We start from the raw sequence: 24,466 nt of genomic DNA, 5'->3' as shown, positions 1-24,466 counted from the left end.
GATAAAACTGCTCTATATGATCATATATTGCTTTATCATCATCTTAAAGTACAATAGAATCCAGTTTTGTCGAAAAATAAAAGGGTTGAAAAATGGCTATTTAAAAAAAAAATCCCTGTATTATAGTAGGCCTATATAGCTCAATTCTTACGTCACACCTAATGGATATTCATGTTTATTTTGTGACGTTTCATGAGGGGTTCCCAACTTATCTAAAAAGAAATATCGCAGCCTGGGCCATGATTCCCAACAATATAGCAAAAAATGTAAAAAAAAGAAAGAAATTTTGCTTTATTTTTTAAAATGAGACAGCTCATTTTAAAAGTTTATTTGGTATGTACAATAATATTTATAATATACAAAAACAAGTAATGTTTTACTGTTAACCAAGATATGGGGTTTATTTAAATTTAAATGCCATTGCCTGGTCAAGCTTATTAGGAAACTCACCTGGCATTTTTCTCAAGTCGTCGGTCATTCTGTAAAATCTTTTTGTGATGACCGAACCGAAATAAGTTAAAATGCGTATACATGTAATAATAGAATCCAAGGTTTGACAACAAAAGTTGCATGACAATGACATCATAAGTCCTAGGTTGTCAAAAATTGAGGGCTCCCTACAACTACATCCTTTTTTGCCAAACCGTGGCTAAATTATACATATAAACTTGTTAGTAAACTGAAATGCAGACTCCTTGGACATCAAGGCCATATTTCTTGAGGTATGAATCCTGGCTAGCTAGTATTTTTAATCTTTAAATTATCTGAATATCTGCTAACCACCTCACTTTATTTCCCCCCACCCCCTTAACAAAAGACAGCAATATAATTATACAGAGGATAAATGTAACAAACTAGTTAGTTTGAAAGAACAAGACAACCATGCCAATATATATAGATAATGATAAAAACCTAAAAAATCAGGCATAAAAAATAGAATTTTGTTGACATTCTGCGTTCTCTGCTTTTGTTTTGTTGGTTTATACATTTGTAGACATACAGTAAGTATTTGTATTACTTGTAACATCTTTGTCCATAGAACTGACGACTATTAAACACGGTGTTAGAAAATCCTTTTAAAATGTCTGTCGACGGTGATTTTCATCATTTTATTGCACTTGGTGATATATTTCTTGGACTCCATTACATTACCACGCACATTTTCCCCTTGTCTGCTTTTACGACGGTTGTTTTCACACGTACAGGCGATCTAAATCCGTCCTTTCTCCGACGAAACGATTGTCTTATTGATAATTTCCGTCCCATTGACGGTAAGTCCATATATGATTTTTGAAGACTAAGTTTACCGATTGATGCGAGGGCGGCATTTTCGAAAACTTCCCTTACACTGAGTAAGTTTGTTTTTGCTGAACATTCCACAAAGGCTGCAGCACCGATTTGTCTGGCAACTTTTGTTCCCTGTACAATTAAAAAATATTAATAATTAATTAACAGTTTTATTTAGCCAACTCTGGGTATCTCACAACCAAGCAAGTGGGAAGCAGGTTTGATTTCACGCAGGCGGGGGAAAACACAATTATTGAAAGGGCATTTTCTTACGTTGCGTCGCTTCGCTAGTGGGAACCACGCTTAAGTGCTTGCACACAACCTTACTGGCCCAGACACATCATTATGGTTAGGTTAGATCATGATATGGTTCTGTTTATTGTGATAAACTTATTATGATGATAGATCATGATAATTAAGTTAACATGAATGAACCTATTATATTGAAAGCATAGAACTTGACAATGACTGGAGTACATAAAAAAAAAAACAACATTTCCAGCAGCTTTGTTTCGTCATTAATTGTTTCCTACTGCTAAAATCATGATCAAAGAAAGGGAAACTAATCTTCTTCAACAAGACATGAACAGATGTTGCTGGTAGATAGCAATATTGTGTATAATAGGTTACATCTGTTAATACAATTGACCCAATTGGCATTTCTGTGTATTTGGTTATATAGTACATGTAAAATTAATAATAAAAACTAAAAATTTACAGTAGCATATCGATTGTTTTAAATGCTTGATTTAAAATTTGTATTGAATATTTTGGCCAAATAAAAAAAAGGTTTAGCTGTTTTTTCAAATCTCTTCCATTATCAAATATTGGAGTTGCAAGACTTATTTTACAATTTTATATTTTTAAATGGTGCTATTCAGTTACTGTTGTCAGAGGGTAAAATACTTCACAAGAAAAACAAATTTAAATTTCATATACAGTGTGTGAAACTCTTGTTCATTATTAATTAATTAAGAGAAAATCTTTATGAGAACTGGTTAGTTCCATTAACAAATTGTCTTGTGACAAAGTTACTACAAAGTTTGTTAGGTCATATTACTAATATTATCGATTCAAGGTTAACATTATTTCCTTACCCTCTCGTGGGACACTGGTATTTTCCTCATTGTTCCCAATTCTGATAAAATTTGGACATTATTCCTTAAATCGTTTTTGCATCCAGCTAAAATGATCGGAGAATTTGAACAATAACGAAGAATCTCTGGTTGCCACTGGAATTAGAAAAAAAATTAGCATTCAAGTCCATGTGCAACAACACAAAAGATTTAGTCATACTTCTAATTTGAATAATTCATTCAAATTAAAATCATATATATGCTAATAATTTTCATTTAATAATATAAACTAGTTAATTGAACTTAGATATAGAATTAAAGCAGAGACGTTCATCTTTGTATAAAAGGAAAACAAATTGAAAAGAGTTCATGTAATGGTACTAAATTATTGATACAGAAATGGAAAAGAAAAAATTATCATTTTTACACATTAATTGATAGAGTACAGTATAACATAACTTTTTTCTACAGTATTTTATTTTATTTTAATCCAGACCAACAGCGAATCATCGGCAAAACATACAGTACATTTGTCACTAGGACATTTATTTCATTTTAAGTAAAGAGCGAAACACTAAACCATGCAGTTCAACAGAAATAAACAACAAGAAACTTCAAAGCACAATTTTTTTAGCCTGAATACTTGTGGTATTAAGGCTGCCAAAATCATTTAAACTTAATTGATATAAGGGCTGGGAATTGCTACTAAAAGAATTACACAATATCTAAAAATACAAAAGATACTTAATCAATGAAATAGATTAATGTTTTCAAGTTTCAAACTAGAACATTTTATTTATGAGTTTTAAAATTCTTTCCTTTTAAATAAAACATTTATGTCTCACCAAGCCCTAAGGAAGTATTAAGTTGCTGATTTATCTATTGCAATTGGACTTTTATTTTCACATTTGTATATGTTGCAATTAACGATGTACAGTATTGTCCCCCAAAAACATGAAAAAAATGAATATTAATAAAATTAGACATTGAATAGGCCATTTTGTAGTTTCAACAAAGTTCATCACTTTCGTAAGAAAATAATGTTTTCACTTAAATTTTTTATCCGATCCAATTGTTGGTCAAATTGAATAATTTATAAAATTAATAAATCTTTATAAGTACCTTTTCAATGACACTTTTCAATGTATCAGGTCTACTAACATCATAGCAAATAATACTCGCTGTGGTATCTGGGTAGGCTAAATGTCGTACATTATCATATTCTGATTTCCCTGAAAAGACAAAAAATAAATAAAAACTATTAAATATATTATTGAAAAAAAACCAAAAACATTTTTTATTGTTTCTCTTGTTCAATATCAGGCTTTCACATTTTCTTAAATTAATTTACAGTTCACCACACTGTATATTCGACAAAACTGCATAACATCTTTAAAACTTGGGAGAATTTCTTTTACAGAAGTGGACATGTTGCATTGGATGGACCAATACATTAGTTTAATATTTGGGCATATCACTACCATATTTGGGCATATCACTACCATATTTGGGCATATCACTACCATATTTGGGCATATCACTACCATATTTGGGCATACAGTATCACTACCATATTTGGGCATATCACTACAATCTTCAGTTTGAATTAAAGCTACTCAGGCAAAAACCTTCTGCAAGACATTCTATTGATTTATCAAAGTATTAAATATCTGCATGGTGAATGACTACAATATTGAATTGCGATTTATAATTAGAATTGTGAAATCACTACAATAATATGCAATAATAACTGATATATTTCATCATCACATTATAAATCTGATAATGCAGTTGCCAGGTTGAATTCAAATGAGCTTATGTTGGCATTCATTTGGAGAAAGCATACTGTGCAATAATATTATCTTTCGTAGTTTAGTGTTTTCAATTAAACAAACAGATTATATCGTCGTGAGGTGGTTTCCCGATTAATCGTACGATCAAAACGGTACTGGGTATGATCAACTAGCGTTCGTGTTCCCACCTAATCATCCATTCATAGAAGTACTGATGAAGATATTAATCTGTGGCGACAATAGAATGGACCCGAGACCTGGCTATCTTCGACTTTTAAATAATAGAAAGTTTAGAAAAATGTTTTTGTTAGACTAGAAATGTACGTTGTATGTATATAGAAAAATGGTTGTAGTTTTCAAAATTACGTTGTATAAGTTGCGATGTGAAAAACTGTTATTTGATCGTTAGTTGTCGTGTACATAAAGCAAAACAGATTATATAGAATGAAAAACATCATAGGCCTATTGGTAAACTTTATAAGGAATAAAGGTTACAACGAGTATATACAGTAAGTTGACATAAAAAAAATACATTTTATTTATAGCATTTTATTGAGGAAATCCTCAAATTTTGGGGTTTTTTTTATTACCGAAATATTAAGGCTTCCCATAAATAACATTTTTAATATTGATGTAAAATAGGAAATGAATTTTATTTATATTCTCAAAGGTAAAATGTAGGATATTTATAAATGGTTTTGTTATGATGTAAGAGTTTATTAATATGTGTGACCATTTTTTAACTTTAAACCATTTAGAAGTATAATATTTATCAAGGTACATTACTGTGTGTGTTATTATATACTGTGATCATACTGTACAGTCGGCTTAGTAAAGTAAATGTCCAATATTTAACATTTGGTACACTACTGGATTCTATAGCAATATTTGCTAATGTACTATTAACAAAATGAAATTAGATCATAGTGTAGTACATCTTAATGCACACAATTTAATATAATAATATGAAATACACATCAGGGGTAAAACTGTAAAAATTTGGCCATCATCCGAGAGAAAGATAACACTACAATTCGAGCAATACTAATTTGATGTTGTCAGTGGTCACGCTTCAGCGGAGCAGATAAATACAGGAGCTATTTTGATTATTATTGGTTGACCTGTATTTCGTAACAGGTGTCAGTTTTGTGAGCGTCCAGCGACAGCGTGCCCGAAGGCATCTCCCTTGTGCGTGTCCTACAACAGTTTATCCATAGGTGTCTCCCCTACCGAGCACGCTACTTTGTTGCTAAGTGCTTTTTACTAAGTAGTAATTTATATCAAATAAGTATATAGCTTGGGGTAATAATCATCAATAATTAAGGATATGTTATTCATGAGATATCAGACCAACTCGTACAGTACATACAATTATTAATACTCAGGTACCGAAACCATTGATTCAGTAGTACTTCATCATATTATTAATTATTATAATACACATTATCATTCTGAATTAAATATTGTTCTTTTCATATATTACGCTACTATTAATATTACCGGTAATCTAGAAAAATTGTTATTAAAACTATTTGACTAGTACTGTATGCAATAAATGATAAATAATTCCGGTAAGAATATTTTGGCATTTTGATAAAATCCCCAAATTGGAAAAGTACAATATAGAATTCAGGAAAGTACAGTATACTGAAGTAAAAAGAGGAGGGCACTATAAATAAAAATATAAAACTATTCAATGAAAGCGCTTTTTTTAAACATAATTTATTTTAGACATCGATATCTATAGTAACCAATGGTAGAGTACTGTACAGTACCACGTGTGGAAAATTCATTTTTCACCTTTAGTTAACAAACAAGGTCCTAGTAGTAGAGCCTAAATAATAAATGTATTAAAATTATGAAGATGTTTTTTCCCGTATCAAAAACAATCAGGAGAATTGAACTTTAGAGGGAAGCGGACTTGAAATATACTGTATCAGGCCACATCCTGCTATAATACTGTAGGAATACAATGGCAAAGTGTAGTATGAACAATTTTTTATTAAACCTATCATGATATTTTTATTTTCAAAATAGAACAGAAAGTTAAATGAATCATTGCAATGTGTCATAATACATATTTAAAGTTTCCTAAAATACCATGAGACTGTGACAGACACTCCAATACATCCCAATTCAATTATACCACAGCTTGAAGGAATAACCACACCCACAAGTTAAAATTAACAGCAAATGGAATTACATGAGTGCATTCTGAAAAGGCTACCCCCTGTGCAGTCAGAATTCAAAATATGTAAAAAAGGTTGATTAATAGTTACTTATTATATAATCATATGGATGGCAAAATAACACACCCTTTAACCATGGTTCTGGTGATAGAACAAGTCTTCTCGTATAAGGACTATAAACCGTAGGTCCAGCGTACACAAAATGCACTTTCCTGTGCACTTTAAAGAACCTAGTACTGTACATCTTTTGAGATGAGTAGGGGGTTACCCTGGTGTACTAGTTCACACACAGCCACTACTTAAAAGTAGGCCTTCTAGTAGGCCTATTGTAGGCCTATTGTAGTTCTGTAATAATCAATTTGTTGATTGTGGAACGATGAAGATTAAAATATTACTGTACAGAATTGTTCAAAGATGAGCTACTGTTAACAATTAAAATAAAGTATTGTATGTACATAATAAATACGCATAAGTTAAACTACATGTAGATGGAAACCAAATTCTCTGAAGAAACACTATTAAAGTTGATTGCATTGGCAATAGAACCTTTTGTTTCTCTTGTTGATTATTAAAAATACCTTTGAGAGTTGATTTAATCATCAGGTGATTTTTCTCTTTTGAAACACATCCTTTTTTATTTAGAAATGTATTAAAATGATTGTTGAATATGACAGCTGCAGATGAAGTTCACAAAATGATTGATTGTCTTTGTTAGGTTTTTATATGCAACATGTGGAGAGAACAAAAAACAAAATCTTTGAACAATATCAGAAGGAAATCCTATTGAGTTGATTGATGAAAAAAGCAGTTTTAATTTTACCTCACGAGCCAAGATTATATTACCAACACTTTAACTAGAGGAAATTACTTTTCACAAACAACAGGAATAACAATAGCTCCCTATGGATAAATCATCACGATGTGGTCAATATAGGAAAGGATCTGAATGCTAATAAATTCCGATTGAAAATCTGTCTGGGACCAAAGGAACAACATGCTGGGATTGAAACTAGAAAATATTTAAACATTTTTCAAGCTGAATGTCTAGAAATTCATAACAATTTTCATTGTAAAATAATTAATTTCATTATTTTATCAAATAAATATTCTCTTTAATTTACTGGATACTGTCCCCCAAAAACATGAAAAATGAAGATTAATTAAATCAGACTTTATATACCATAGGCCATTTTGCAGTTAATAAAGTTATTCACTTTTGAAAAAAAATCAAAAACAATTATTATGGTAACATTTTTCATTTCCCAAATAAAGATTATTAAGGGTGTCTTTACACTGAATAATCTTTATTTGGGTCTTTAAAAAGGCTGCTTTAGCTAAAATACTGGTTTTGAGATACCAAAAGCATACTATAGTAAAAAGATATAGTTACAGTAATGACAGTAAATGCTAACTATAAGTAAAGAGACTAGGCCTGTAACAATAAATGCAGTTGAACCGAGTTCAACAATCATTTAACCTATATGAGGAAACCTCAATGCTTCAAATCAAATTTTGCCTATAAATAATTTTTAACATTTGACAACATATGGCCACTGAGCCCCAGGCTAACCAACGCAAACATCTCCTTAAATTTAACGCGATTCAATTACCATCATAATGAATAAATCGGAGAGAAAAATGAAATCTAAAATTAGGTCAATTCACAAGAGTACTCTACACATATTAGCATTGAATATTTAGTCATGATAACACGATCCAAAGAATTTTCTGTTGACTTGGAAATTACAGATATTAATAATATCTGTTCTATAGTATACTGTACAGTAATATCCTATTATTCTTTTTACACAATGAACACTACTGGTAAAGGTAGTCTAAAAAGCATGTTATTTTGTCCTATACCAGCCAAGCTATCGTGCGGCGGATTGCTATAAGCGGTCTGTAAATGGTCTTAGCGCTTAGCCAGCTATAATTCGTGGCAAGTAGTCTTTATTATAGACCATTGCTACATATACAGTAAATGCAAATGACGTAATTGAATAAATATCATAGTATAAAACACGGCAAAACAAAATGCGTTGGCTCAACGACCCTTTTTACTAACTTTTTAACAACAACTTACAAATGGTGAAAGTACACTTGAGTATTTCAACACTTGTCAAGTGTACAGTATATAGCTACTTCAAATCTTCAAAATAAAACTTTTATAAACTGAACATATGTTGACATGACAACCAGGTCCGCAGTACCTGTAGCTCACAGCTATTCTTGACCCTTGACCTAATCTAAACTAGTATACAAAGGGGAAAAGGCTATTTGCACAAAACCATTACACTAACTCGCTTACAAATAAATACTTTAAAAAAAAAATTGTTTTTAAATAATCATACTAAATTTGGATGTGGGATTTTCATTGGTATTTTATGCAATTTATCTAACATTATGTAAATTAATCACATGGATATTCTATTTTTAATAATTGAGTATATGCAGTGCCTGGTAGATAAACTTGGCTTCTCAGAGGAGCTTCACCACACATCAAGTTTAAACACAAGAATTCAATTAACTGACTAATATTAGTAGGAAACACCATCTTAAAAGATTTTGCATATTAAACTAAATCCTCAAGTTATAACAACAATTGAGATCATGTGATAAATGTGTGCCACTTCACACTTCACTTCTTGCTAATACAGAAATTAAATTTAAACAAAAGAAGAATTTATAAACTAATCCAGACAAGAATGTTACTAATTACTAAAAAAGAACAAAAAAAACCTATGCATACTGTACTATACTGTAGGAACAAAACAGAGGTACAATAATATATGGGGCGCCAAGCTGACATTGATTCAAGCAATAGATTTACAGTATCTTAGTTTTAGTTTAAAACTAAGATATCTTTATTTCCGAATGAATGACAGCTTGGCGCGCCATACTAATGGCTAGTTTACACTAGTAAACTCAGAATCTGCAAACAAAAGTTTGTTTACACTAGCAAACTTCAATCAGCACATTTTTATTGCCAAACTTGGGGGAGTTTGTTCAAGTAGAGGCTTTAATATAGGCCTATTAGGAATAAAGGCGGTAATACCATAGTTTAAGGCTGATTATATTACACTGGTAAGCTCTATCTACACTATCAAACTTATGTGACAAAAATGATGTGCCCATATATGGACATAAATGATGTCATATCACTACCATATTTGGGCATATCACCACCATATTTGGGAACATCACACTTTTTAGTCAAACTAGTTTGATAGTGTGGACAGAGCCTTAGAACACTCACAAACAAACAATTGAAGCATATAGTACTGGAAGGTACAGTAAAGATGAATACCGGATGCTATGAATTGGCAGGGTTCATTGTTAATGTTATTACCATCAGCCTAAAAACGAATTCTGGGTTCACAGATGAAACAATGCTATCATCGACAGCCTAAAATGTACTGTTGAGGGGTCACAGAAGGGAAAACTATTCCCTCTTGCCACCTGTTAAATACAGTATTTTGTCGAAAGATTACATAAACAGTCATTGTACTTGTGATGTTATGATTGTACTTAATAAAAAGTACTAAAACCTGGGTCAGAATTGTCCATTAGCACTACAGTATGTGTATCAGGTTTGTTATTAGTATTATCATGCATAGAGGAGAATTTGGAAGGCTTTAGGGAATGTATCAACAACGACAACATAGAAGTGAATACATACAGTACTCAGTGTTTGATTGCATGCATAATGCAGCTAATATTTTCTGATATAATTAAACCCATCGGAAATAAAACACAGGCAGAAAATTGTAAAGATACTGAGTAATATTGCAACTGAATTAATTAACAAGATTTCATATCTGAATACATCTTCTGAAATTGCTGATCTGTTTCAAATTAATGGAAATTCCTAGCAAGATCACGATTCTATTTGAATTTGTAAAGTCTGTTGGGATTTCCGGTGAATTATTTATTTAGTCTTTGTTGTAACATAGTTTTTGAGACTGAAGGTGATCAGAAAGCGAAGATGATAGAATTTGATGATGATAATAGTGATGATGATTGATAACAAATGATTTTTAATCATTTAAATTGTAAATATTTGTGTGTAATAATTAATACTAGTATTAGCAGTGTGCAAAGTTAAAAACAAAAAAACACGTCCCGATCTTTGGGACACCCAAGGAACACCTTCTACTGTTTATTATAATTTAAGATGTGAAGAATCAATGTGTTAAAAATCCTGATGTTTGGTTGAAAGTGATCGTAAATATCTTAACGAATACATTCAATTACACAAATATGAGAAGTGCTACTTAACCTATCAAATAATAACTCTTAATTCAATATCGTTATCAGTTCTTGATCGATCGCATATTATCGCGCGAATGAGCCAGTCAGAAAGGCTACTGTATACAATATTTGTGTCTACATGTAAAACTCTGTACATTATTTTCACTTTACGGAATATATTTTAATTTTTATCATATTGGTGTTTTCGCTATAAAATATTTCTGAATAAAAATTAAAAACTGGACAAAGTTGTGAGTTAAAATTATAACATCGACAAAACAATTAAAGACAGACATTATTGTGTGCGCTGTTACAAGTCAAAGTAACCAATTATGGACTAAAGTATGATGTCATCAAAAGTAAAAGGTCATCAATATTAACCTATAAATAAAATATTGTTGATAACAGTCCATAATATAATTAAAATTGAATAAATTCTACTGGAGTGTAAAATTGTGTATGTAGCATTAGTACTATGCATATTAGTCAAAAAATAATTGTTTCCATGTGTTATGTAGTTGACCTTTTAGGACATCTAAATACCTACAAGATGAGTAAAAAAATAAAGCTGATTCAATGGGCTTCTTGAAAAAAAAATCGGCTGGTACGTACCATTTTTGGATAGGGGCATTCAATTAAAAATTCTGCTTTTCATATTTTATCTCTCACTTTGGAAAGAAGGGCTATTTTTGGTTTATCCGGAAAGTGAGGCTACAATATATTGTACAATACAGGAACAGTAGTTTACAGTACCTAAATTTGACTTAAACTTACTCAGTCGAATTATTATAATACTTCTAATATTTCATATTTTGTTACTAATACCATCCAGATTTTACTGTATTGGAAATTGGGAATAAAAAACTTCCACTTTTACTTTGAAAAGTACTGTAATTTGGAAAAATTGTAAAAAATATATATATATTTTCTATAATTTAACATCTGATTACTGTAGATGAGAATGTACATAACACATTTAAGTGTATACTGTACATACATTTTGAAAACATTTTAAGTTGTGTTTTTATGGATTGATAAATTATTGTATATGAAAATTAGATAAAGCCAATTAAATCTGATTAATCAGTGAAGTATTATCAACACATGTGTCACTTCCAAGTCTATTAATATAATGATAATACTGTATTTATTTGAAAACTTTTTCTATTGTCTGTAGTGTAAGAAGATTGTGTAGGCCATGTGTGTTTGAAAACATTTAATTAAATATTAACTTGTGAAATACACTAGTTTGATTCGCAAGACGTAATATATATATAATATCTGATGAAGGGCTAGTGTTGCCCGAAAGCTCTGCTAACTTTTCTGGCTGTTTACTTTATCGTTTTGATTTAGCTTTTCGCTTTTTTTTGTATCTCCATTGAGATCCAGCCACTGATACCCACAGCATTGTTATTTTTTTTCAGTAATTTGCCTTTGGATTTATAATATTGAATGGTACTGTACATCAGGGAAAATGCAATGTTTTTCTAAATTTTGATTTAGAATAATTACTTATACAATATTAAAAAAGAAATAAATCATACATATAATCAATTTATGTATGATTTATTTCTTTTTTAATATTGTATAAGTAATTATTCTAAATCAAAATTTAGAAAAACATTGCATTTTCCCTGATGTACAGTACCATGTATGAGAACACGTCCATGGCATTTAAAATTCATGGTCAACCATGTACAGTTGGTCAATTTCAATAATTTAATCTAAAACTTATTTTACAGTTGATTACAAAATGCTCTGTGGTTACAGTATACTAGTACAGTAGTAGGTTAGATGTATTGTATGTAGAGAAGAGCATAGATCACACTATCACACTAGTACACATTCAGTAATATCACATGACTAATCGGAGGTCAGCTAATCTTTAGGGTCAATGAAAGTAGCAGGTAGGTATTTGGTCATGGTTCATAACCAACATCATGAATTAACATTTTGTAATTTATTTCTGAGAATTTCAGGGAAGAAAAAATTCTTGAAAAAGCAATTTATTACAGGCCTCATCATGTAGTAATCCCCATCCATGGTTATATTATACTATAGCCCATTTAGATTTACTTTTTCATTATTCCATAATATAACGAAAGCTTACAGATTTCATACAGGGGTGTATTTAAAATTATTCATTTTTTAGCTAAAATTGACAGTTATAAACTATAAATTTTTATCTTATATAGAGCAGTGATTCAAAAAGATAATATCTTTATACGGTTTCATTTTCACTTTCCAGAGATGTAACCTTGGGCAACAATAATTTTAAAGATTGTCGGTTTCCTTTTAAGTTCTGTTAATGAAGACATGCACAGTTTAAAGATATAATATTGTCCTCCCAATTTTTGTTGTTGAATATGACATTTTAATGTTACATAATAGTTACTCACTTTCACCACAAATTGGGCGGAAATTAATTACCGGAGAAAACTGTATTATCTTTCATGATTTTGGCAGACAGTACTTCTTCAAACATTTTATTTTGTCATCTCCCACCCAACTAAATAGTTTATACAAAAAACTATTAGCAGTTTTTTATGATCTCTCAATCCTAACTTGCAATTAATAATGACAGGAAGAAGAAATTTAGTGACAATAGAATGATCTAATTTGGTTGATCCATCAATTGGCTATCAGTTGTACAGTCACGGCCGCAGTGAAGTATCTATTCTGATGTCGTTTTCTACACGATTGCACTTGAAAAGAAACGGTATTGACAACATGCTGCGGTTATTTTTGTCTTTTTTATTAGCAAGACAAGTAGCACATTGATAATCCAATTGGATTTGAGGCATTCTGCAAGATAATTTTATCTTGGGTTGGTGATTGACAATGAAAAATATCAAAAACTGTCATTTCTGTATTATAAAAATAGTCACAAATTTACTTTACTAATAAATTTGTATTAAAATACAAAAATATAGGCCTAGTAAGAGTATAGTATAGTAAGTAAAATTCATATTAAAACTCTTCACTATACTGTAGATATCTAAATTTTCAAAAACAAATATAGGATTAGCACTAGACATGTAACTCGTCACTTTGACGAGTTTGGTTATCCGCCGCGCAAGTGGTGCAACATTAACATTAAGGGGATAGGTTGAGGACAAAAGGAAGTGTTCACGTTGGCATTATGAACTGAACTGAAGAATATGATCTGTTGTTATTGCTGAATTTTATTATTTAAATTCATATATAGTATACACAGTATAATCTGTATCCATATCACATACAGTGTAGAATAGGTGAAATTACGGGACCCGCTATTTATTACAATTTTTAACATGTTGACGGTTTTAAAATGAAACGCGAAGTTAGCAATTCCGAAAGGAAATTATCTCAGCAACAACGTATTAGCGTGTAGAAGAAATTTGAATACGTGAAATATTGATGCGCGCTCTTTTAAATGTAATGAATTATGACGCAAAAGATGAAAATACGACCTTTTTTATTTAACTGGCCATATGATGACGTCACAACATCCGATTGGCAACATTTTTACATAATTTCGTATCTACAATCCAATAGCTTCCATAAAAAGTTTTAATCGTGATTATCAAGTTTTATTCTTACGAGCTATAACAGATTAAAATTTACTGTAAAGATGAAATTGATGCCACACGTGATTAAAATTTTTAGGCATGATGACGTCAAAAAAATTAAAATATTTTTAACTCATGCGAAAGATACTTGATTGACCTAGACAAAATCAAAATCGGGGTGAAAATGGAAAACGGATAAGTGGAGATGCGCTCTATTCAATGTGATGAGCTATGACGAAAGATACAAAAATCCTAAATTTTATATTCGCGTGGCCATACGATGACGTCACAATGTCCGGTTAGCCATATTAATACCTGATCCGATATCTACAACTCATCTACTTCCAGAATATGCCATCCACAAAAAGTTGACCGTCTAGTTTAGAAATTACGACTGTTTAAAAAAAGGCATATTTTAAACGAATTTTTTAACCTTTTCATAAAAAACGCGCGCAAATTGTCCAATTCGACGTGCTCGTATGACGTATCTTTAAGTCGAAATTGTTTAAAATTTGGTAAAATTACTAGAAAAGGCTGGAAAAATATAAATCACGTGAAAAAAGTACGTTTTCAATACTACGTGCGCACCGCACACGTAAAAATGTGCGCACGCGTGGGAATTTTTGACATGCTTAAAACGACATGAAACGCGTAGAAAGTTGATTATAAATTAATTTTGCGCATTTTGAAATTTTAAATGCGCGTGCGCGCGTAACTTTGTGTAAAACACGCAATTTTTTTTCAACAGAAAGTTAGCGCATGATATAAATTAAACTTTTGCAAAGTTTCAAGTTGAAATGTTATTTGGTTGTCGAGCTATGTTAAATACGACAAAATCGTTAAATCGCGCGTAAGTCACGTTGCGCAATTGTAAACGTCATGAAAAGCTTCGCTTGACGACGTTACGTAAATGTCAATATGTTAAGATAGTTACCGAAATGTTATGTTTGCGAGTTTTAGAGAAAAGCGTTACACAAAAATCATACAGGTTGATTTCGTACAATCACAAGAGGTTATCCTGCAACTTCGTTGCGGATAACCAAAAATGTTAATCTAACTTTTTCTTTTGTTTGTGACGGAACATATCATTTGTAACCACATGTTTCAAGCTAATAGTAACTGTATTTGCATAAATGCAGAAAAACTGTGAAATGTATAACAAATCAAATTTGGTATTGGAATTCTCTCTTGGGGTCTACCCAAAAATGTTGATAACAAGTGATGAAAATACCTGGGTTGGAACATTTAATACTATATTTACCAAACAAAGCTGATAAACCACAAGGTGGCCTTACAGTGTGCCACAACCAATTGACAAACAAAATAGAAAAGAGAATTTAAAGTTGTAGTATTTGACACAACAAACATAAACATGTTTAGTGACCCAAAATAATCAAAGTTAACATTTTTAAAGATTAGCAAAAACTGTCCATCAATCAGTCATTAATTAATTAATTAGTCTAACTCCAAATCTAAAGTGTACATACATGTACAGAGTATTTTTTTGCTATTAAAATTTGGAAACAAGGTTGTTGAAAAGTGAACAAATATTTGGTTGCTGTACAGTAGACAAATAAACAAAGCAGAAAAGTGGTATTGGTTAATCGTCTATCAAATCGGCGAAATAGTCTATTAAATCGGTGCAATAGTCTATCAAATCGGTGCAATAGTCCATCAAATCGTTGCAATAGCCTATCATTTCAGTGCAGATGAACCTCGAATAAACCGATATAGGTCCTTCTTCTATCAGACAAAACCTCATTAGAAACAGGCTCATGGAATGAGCAGAACGACAGACAGATAATATTCAATAAAAATATGTACACTTGAATTTCCTGGTTTAGTTTGGAAATTGGAATAAATGTCAAATTTCAGTAGGATAGTTGTACACTCATACAGAAGCGAGGGAGGTGTGGGGGGGGGGGGGGGGGGAAGAAGGGAAAGGGAGATAAGTGGGAAAACAGAAGTGAATGAACTTCAAAAGGTATTTGAACTACATTTATAATGGGCAAAACAGAAATTACAATCAAATGTTTAGTTGCCAGAGATGCCTATTTATTAACTTGTCGCTGGAAGCACTGTGCCTGTAGTATCCTATATTTTTATACTAACAATATTTTATGAAATCAAAACATCATCTTGTAGAGACCTTTTCATTTACGCTTCTCTCTTTCATAAAAGCCCATTTGGTTTGTAATTTACACTAATATTTAATTACGGATTAACTACTTTTTGTGCTCTGCGATAATTACTGTATACAATACAATACAACATATTTTGTATTCTTTATGGTAGCTTGTATAGAATATCCACTATACTGTACACAGGTATCAGTACCACACATTTAACTTTGCACCAACAAATAAAAGAAAAATTCCAATACGATCTACTTTCTTTTATTACCCTATTTCCATGAAAATAAAAGTCCTCTTTTTGAATAGGATCATGAACTTGTGACTACAGTACCTGCGGATCATTTAGGTCTCAGAGGATGTCTGGAATCCACCTGCTGTCAATCAACCCCTTAGTGGTCTTTGGCACAAAGCGAGGAATGCTTACCCACCAGGTTTTGTAAACCTCTAAAAGCTTTGTTTACTTACAGTTTCAATTTAAATCTTGTACTTTACTATTTAGGGCACTTTCCAATCATTTGATGTTACTGATATTAATCTTTTGTTTATGGAAAAATAATAACAAACTAATATGTATACAATAGCATCCTAAATTGGGCATGTATCCCAGTAAAATAATTTTCTAATTTTGAATCATTGGGTATTATACTGTTTATATAATGACGCATGTAAATTAAAATACAATGACAAATTTTGCCAAAATGAGGACAATTTAAATCCTATTAAAATCTGGACTGTCTATATGTTTTAAACAATGACCAAATTAATGAGGTGAACGACCTCTTGGATTTGAACTCTATTGTTTGTGTCCAAATGGCCTACACCATTGAAAATACACACTTTTTACACCCCCAAGTTTAGCTTGAGGCTTGCTTGCTCCAGCCACAACTGACCTGAAAAATATGCACAGATAGACCATGCGATAGACCATGTGATAGACCATGTGATAATAGACACTAATTTGATAACAAGTGTTAATGCAAGTAGCTGTAGAAACTTCCTAGCAAAAAGGTGTTATACAAACGACCATTGCAGGATGTGAAATGAGCGTTACAGTAACCAAAATCATGCAATTCGCATATAATTTACATAAATATTCTTTTCTTGAATGAACCAGGAAAGTTCAAACATGAGAGTACAGTATATGTATCTTGTTCATGGCTAAAAGCAATATTGTAAAATTCTACATTTACATAGTACATGATGTCAATATTTTACATTATCAAATTTCACATTGACAATACAATTTAAATGAAAATGTATGATCACCATTAACATTATTACTATAGATGGGCTAGTTATAATTTATAGTTAAACCCAAAAGGAACAAGTAATTTGGAATTTTTAAAAAGACAATTTGGTTGACAACCACAATGGTGATTTGATAAAGGTAATTTCAGTATACATTTTGTTGAGAACAATATGAATAAATAATAAGTACAAAAATTACAGAAAAACTGTCAGTTCAGATATAATAGCCATTGTTGTTTTCATCAGTCCATGGTTTATCCAAGTATATCTACTATAGCAAAATACTGTACTGTAGTAAGTTCAATTTTACTGATCAATTGCATCGAGGCCCGCCACGGCAGGCGCTATTAAAATATAATTTATCTAGATTATTAAAGCATCACTCTATCATTAGTAACCAGGATCATGAATGATTCACAAGCTTTTAGGCTTAGTAGATTAAAACGAAATTTAGCCACAAGTAAAGACATCAATTCATTTGACAAAATAGGTGAAATGAACTATGATAGAAAAATAAACACTGCAAACAATAACACACCTGTAGTAAAGTACTCTAAGTATTCATACTACCTGTATACTCAACAAACGAAACCTTGACAAAAGTGTGAGTGGATTGCGATTGCGACATTCTCGATTGTTACTATACATTTCAACGAAAAAAATAAAGTGCACAGCACCCAAAATATGGCTAGTCAATTGTTGATCTGCTTCTAGAAAATGTTAATGTCATCTTCCTTTTAAATACCAATGGATGGAATTTCAATACCATATTATTATACAGCATTTTTATGAGGAGGGGTGTTACAGTTACTTAAATCCATTGTGATTTACAGACATGAGAAGGATAGGTTGAAATTAGTAACAAAAGTTATGCCGTTTAAAAATTTGATGAGGGGAAGGAAATAAAACTAAGCATATTTTTGGGGCTAATGTATTGTACTGTATGTACATTAAGTGGCTCGATTTCTCAACTTAATCTACAAGATCGAGGTACACATGTTCATGTCTTACTCCCATAAGATCTACTGTACATCCCTACATATTCATTATGTAGTATAATATAAAAGTTCATTCTCATATAGCGCATATAAACAAGCTCTCATCCCAATGCTTTGCACATTATTACCCTGGTCATCTTTTGGATCAAACACATATGGAAACATACTCCCATAATAATGCAGTACAGTAGTAATCATCGCAAAGTTGTGTCTTGATCTAACCGGTACCCATTTTATACACCTGGGTAGAGAGAGTGTCTTGCCTAAGGATACAAGCAATGTAGCAGTTGGATTCGAAATATGATCAGTAATTCGATGTCCAACACGCCTATGTACTACTGTATCTCACTAGATCATCCGTTCTTTTACAAGAGTCAAGCTTCCATAACCCATTCAGATCTCTATTCCCAAACGTCAAATACTGTTGATTGGAAACCGGCAACTACTTATGTTTAGTATTTTTCATAAGTCATTATAATAAGCTTATGTTAGCTTGCTCAATGAGCTTGAAAATGTGTCAAACGCAAAAGTCAATTACATGCGATTCAATACTACTCTATAAAAGTATAATATCAGTGAATAAAATTCAAACAAAATAGTTTTGCTATCTAGTGGATAAAAAAGTACATTTTTCTAAGCTTGAATTAAAAAAAGGTGTATTCACAAACAGGTCAGGCGATTCTCGGCACTGTATCTATTTCCGAAGTATCATACTGTAGGACTCTTTGGTAATACAACATCACATGTGTTCCACATGCATCTAGTAACAACCTAACCCTTAACCTTACATGATGCAGGCACCACCTGTGATATAATAGGATGCTGTATTACCAAATATTCCTATGATACTGCTGGAATAGATAGTACATTTATGTAGAGATACAGTACTGCAAAATAGGGTGAATATAGAATATTTATACTATAGGTACACTATTGATTTAATAAAATTAAAAGAGAAGAAGAAAAGTTAAAAAAAACTACTGACCAGGTGATGTGGTGATACTGTACAAAGTTTAACTGTACTTCATCCAAGACTTAATTAATCATTAACAAATACAGGTAATTAGTAGAATACAATGGAGGGTTGCATAAGCCACTGAATGGATGGATCAATAGATTAGGAAAGCTAAAGAGGCAATGGAAGAATTGATTAGGGAAAGTTACCGCTAATGTGTTCCCTGTTAATGCTTAATTAAACCGAATTGTACATCAAAGAACCAATTATTTAGTAAGCCTACAATTATGAATTTGATACTTGTAATCGCTATTGGGATTAATAAATAGCATAATTTTAATACATACAGTAGAAGATAATAGTTTTAACTTAGTTGTACTTGTATTGAAAAACATTTTTTTTAAATATAAATCCAAATTTAGAGTATATAAGACCTCTAATTACAGTACAGTAATAACTACATTATTAATTCAGATACAGTATAGTAAAAGACATGGTATGTAAATCCATTATAATCCTAGTATAATATTACCACCCCCCCCCCCCACCTTTTTTGGAAAATATCATACCGAGGCAGCCTCCTGTGATGATACTGTGTGTACTGTTCTCATGCCACTGTACAGCACGTATATAAAGCTTGGTTCCCACTAGAACGTAACGCAAGGACGTAAACGCAACGCAAGCGTTTTAACCAATCACAAGCGATGGCTTTATTCGCATGTAATTTCTAACTGTCTATAACTTCGCTTGTCATTGGTTAAAACGCTTGCGTTGCGTTTACGTCCTTGCGTTGCGTTTACGTCCTTGCGTTACGTTCTAGTGAGAACCAAGCTTTTTTGTAGAAAGACAAGAGTTGAAATAAAGGTCACATCATTTTTAAAAAGTGAGAAAAACGGAACAAAATCAAAAACATGTTAAAAACCAATTTCAAATTGCATGTTAAACTACTTGGTAATTGGTACTACTGTCATTCCAATTATAGTGCAACATTCAAAACATATTGTTATACTGTACATAGCAGTTGTTGCCTGTGGCCCCGGTGATAACACACTGTTCAGTTCTGACTTATCATTTCCTATACAAAATCCTAGTCAAAATAAAATTTCTAGCTTTATTAGCTCCTGCAGTGATGTCATACAGGTCAGGTAATTGAACATATTGTTCATATTTGTACTTTGACCCTCAGGGAAAGACATTACTACTGTATTTACAGAATTTTGGAAATCCATATGAACTTGTCTTGAGACGCATAAATCAACACCTTTCAATTAAAAACCGCCTGTCAAAAATAAAATTGAAGTACTATTTCAGTAATCTGCATGTTGGAAAGAGTGCCTACTGGTACAGATCAACCTAGTTGAGAAATGGTAGTTTTACTGTAGGGTATTTGCTAGACATCGCAAACCTCTAAAAAAACATAGCGAATGCCATCGAGCCAACATATACTGTAAGATACAATTTTTTAACAAATCTGTGTTTTTAACTACTTATTTTTTAAGTAAAACATCATTTTTTGTTTGTTCACAATGGGTTTGCTATAGCTGTACTGTACTGTATGTTTTTTTTTAGGTTTTTTACCAATCCGTAGGTCTTGTAGTTTGTTTAGGAGAACTCCTATTAAGGGGACACCTTTAAATAAATAATTGTTTAGAAATAAAAGGGCTCAATCATTCTAAATATTATGGAACTTTGTACACTTCCTCCTCCTAGATGGGATCAACACTTATGATGTCATAGATTAGGTGGTGCTATGTATGACATCAGCACGGTGTGTGATGTCATCATCAAACATCCTGAACAAACACATTCTATTAATAATAAACATTCTAAACATAATGTAATTGAATCTGGAACAAGATAAATGAACCCAGCCAGAGAACTGTCTGAATCTGTCATTGTAATATCAACATCAACCAACCAGATTACCCTAGGGGGTGGGGGTAGAGTAAGTTGGAAGGGGGGGGGGGGGGAGATAAAGAGATAAAGAAAATCTGGTGGGCCCATTTTAATGGAACATACAGTACTGTATTGCCCAACATTGTTCCTACAGTATTCCTTCACTACTAAATTAATATACTATTAATTAGTTATTAAGTTACTAATATTAGTTATTAATAACTTTATTGAACAGACGCTTTTAGAACAGCGGCACACGTTTTATGACGGTGCGTTCATAAGTTTAAAGAAAAAAAGGAAAAAGAAATGAATTATACAATAGTGAAAAAGTACAACACTTAACTTTTGATGGAGTATAGGCCTATATAAGTATATTTATTTATTATTTAGTTCTGAATTAAATTTGGTATACAGTATTGTACAAATTTTATTGTAGAAAACTAGTACTTTCAACAATGTCCAGTTAGTATAGTACTATCAAATAAGTAGACACTCAGTACTTATCACAATGTGCCTTATCAGATAAAAGCAACCTTGACATTATTATCAAAAAATGGGCACAAAATGTAATGGTCAAGCAAGTTAAGTGAAAAGGCTAAATACACAACTGTGATAACATTTGATGTACTGTACTTTAAATTATGTTGTTATTTTCATTTAATAGTACATTTAATCAGAGCTAGTTTGAAATATGAAATGTAGTTTTTTTTTATCCACTACCACACATTTGCTAATGTATATACTGATAGTTGTATATTATCTAGTTATTTTTTCCGTGTATCCGTTCTGTTTTGTATGTTAACCCTCCTGATATTGGCAATTTTTGTGTTGCTGTTGGTTTTTGATTAAAAAAAATATCTAGCAAAAAGAGCAACCAAACTAATTTGACACTTGATTGAAAACTGTGTCACTGTATCAACTGCATTTGTTTATTACTGTATAATAATAAAGAATATAAATTAAATTATTATATAGTACCTTAACATTTGCCTTGTTAATAATACCAATAAATCTTAACCACAACAAATTTGATTTTGAAGGTCTGCAATCAAATTAACTAGATTTAGATTTATGACTATTAGCAATAATTCCAAGTGTCCTTGTTGTAGGCCACATGGGAAAAGAAATCTAAGTCAATTATAATTTGTTTAAAGTTTTTACACAACTACACTTTACAGTACATTACTACTGTATTACATTAAATTTATATATTTATATATTTTGTCCGTTATTCTCTACAACCTCAAATATGTTTTTGTTTATATGTACAAAGATTTCTTATTGGTATTCCGAAATAAAAAGATGAATGAATAATACCTCCTGTTTAGAATAGTCTCCAACCTTTTTTTGCATATCATGGAAAAAAAAACAGTAGTTTCCGAGAAGATTCTACAGAAAAGTGGTTTTCCCGACATAATTAAAATAATCGGCGACAAACCACAAAAAATGTCACCTGATTTGTAAACAATAGGTTTTTTTTTTTTATTGAATTGAAATACTGGAAGTGATGCAAATCCTTTAGGATAACGGATTGTCAACTAATGTCCCAAACATCCATTTCTTTACCAATACTCATGTAATAATTTTCAGGAAAAGCTGTAATACATGGCGTTATATTTTAACCCGGTCAAGGCAACAGAGTTGAAAGACACAGTAATTAAATAAACAAGAAATATCAATCTTATCAGGAAATAATTACAAATGTCAGATTACTGTACAAGGGCCTATTTCTGCTGCATAATACCAAATAACCATTTTTTGGAAAATAGATTGCGTATCTGTTAAACTTGTGCTTCCCATCATAATTTAATTTAAAACCAGTGGTTGGTGGTCAACGAAATGACTTTACATGCAATCAAGTGGTCAATTGCTCAAGATGCTAAAGTTGTTGAATCAAGGTCAATAACGCGGTCAATCAAATAACCGCCATTTAGCAATGACTGATTGTTGCAATTTATTGACAGTTTTTAATCGTTTAGTTTATTTGAAATTGTCCTGTTTTTGCTTCTAAAAAATTACTGTAAAGATAATTTGGCTACATGGTCATTTTTATTCTTTCAAAGTAGAAACAGACCCCACCAAGTTAATACTAATACTAACTTTTTTAAGCATATCGGTCAGTGAAGGTACTGTAAAGTTACAAGTAGAAAATTGTTTTAATATAACAAAAGTACTTTATAGAGCTTTCTTACAGTATAATTTTCTTTTGGATGATCTAATCGAACAAAAAAGAAAATACTGATAAAGATGAATTTCTTTCCAAAGGGTTAATACTTGTTGTTTAATAAAGAGAAATGTAACAACAGAATAATAATAATATAATAATAATAATAATAATATAAATCAACTAAAGAACAAAATATCAAAATAAAACCAAAATATAATTTTTTTTTTATGTTTTACCTGATGTATCCCATATGTTTACTTCTAAGTGCATTTTTCCAACATCAATTGTTGATTCATATTGTTCAAATGTAGTTGGGATATATACCTAAGAATAAGAATAAACACATTCAAGAATATACTTTTTTTAGGATAGGCAGGCTTTATAAATCTGAATATGAAAGTAAAATAAAAAGAAACATTTATAAACAACATTGTAAACATTATAAAGCATGCCTGGTTTATTTATGAATGAAGGCTAGCCTAAAACAAAGTCAAACTGCCCACAATGCAAAACCCTTCGGCCCCCTAAAAATCGATACAGTCGCCCGCTCTTTTTCCCGCACTCACCTCTGGAAAACTTTCCTTCACAAACAGGCTTAGCAATGAACTTTTTCCACATCCACTATCCCCAACAATAACAATTCTACATCGCGTACGCTCTGCCAAAGACATCGTACTTTGTCTTCGAATCATCTTTAACAAATATAAAAAGTAGGCCTAATAAGTAATATAATAGAGGTTTATTCAATCACAAACTCCACAACCTAAGTTACAGTAATTACAATTTCCAACAATAGCGTGTCTCGTCAAGCTAGGCTCTCTTTTTGAAATGAACAACAGTGCACAGTAGCTATTTTTAGTCACCACGCGTGTATTGCGGTTGATACTGTGTATGCCATGTGTTCAATCAAGAGTAACGAA

General features: G+C 31.4%; 1 protein-coding gene across 1 annotated transcript; it reads right to left on the bottom strand.

The window, feature by feature from the left end:
* Positions 1-296: 296 nt before the first annotated feature.
* Positions 297-24,421, bottom strand: LOC140039358 (ras-like GTP-binding protein rhoA). The gene is made up of 5 exons (XM_072084965.1): positions 24,113-24,421; positions 23,783-23,870; positions 3,486-3,595; positions 2,385-2,519; positions 297-1,419 (listed from the first exon to the last, which is right to left on the bottom strand). Exons 1-5 carry the CDS (start codon positions 24,236-24,238, stop codon positions 1,144-1,146), a joined length of 735 nt encoding a protein of 244 aa, XP_071941066.1. The 5' UTR covers positions 24,239-24,421; the 3' UTR covers positions 297-1,143.
* Positions 24,422-24,466: the final 45 nt, after the last annotated feature.

The sequence above is a fragment of the Antedon mediterranea genome, chromosome 1 (assembly GCF_964355755.1).
Source record: "Antedon mediterranea chromosome 1, ecAntMedi1.1, whole genome shotgun sequence".
Taxonomy (NCBI): domain Eukaryota; kingdom Metazoa; phylum Echinodermata; class Crinoidea; order Comatulida; family Antedonidae; genus Antedon; species Antedon mediterranea.
Note: the sequence above shows the minus strand (reverse complement) of the source record. Positions and strands in the feature narration are given on the sequence as shown.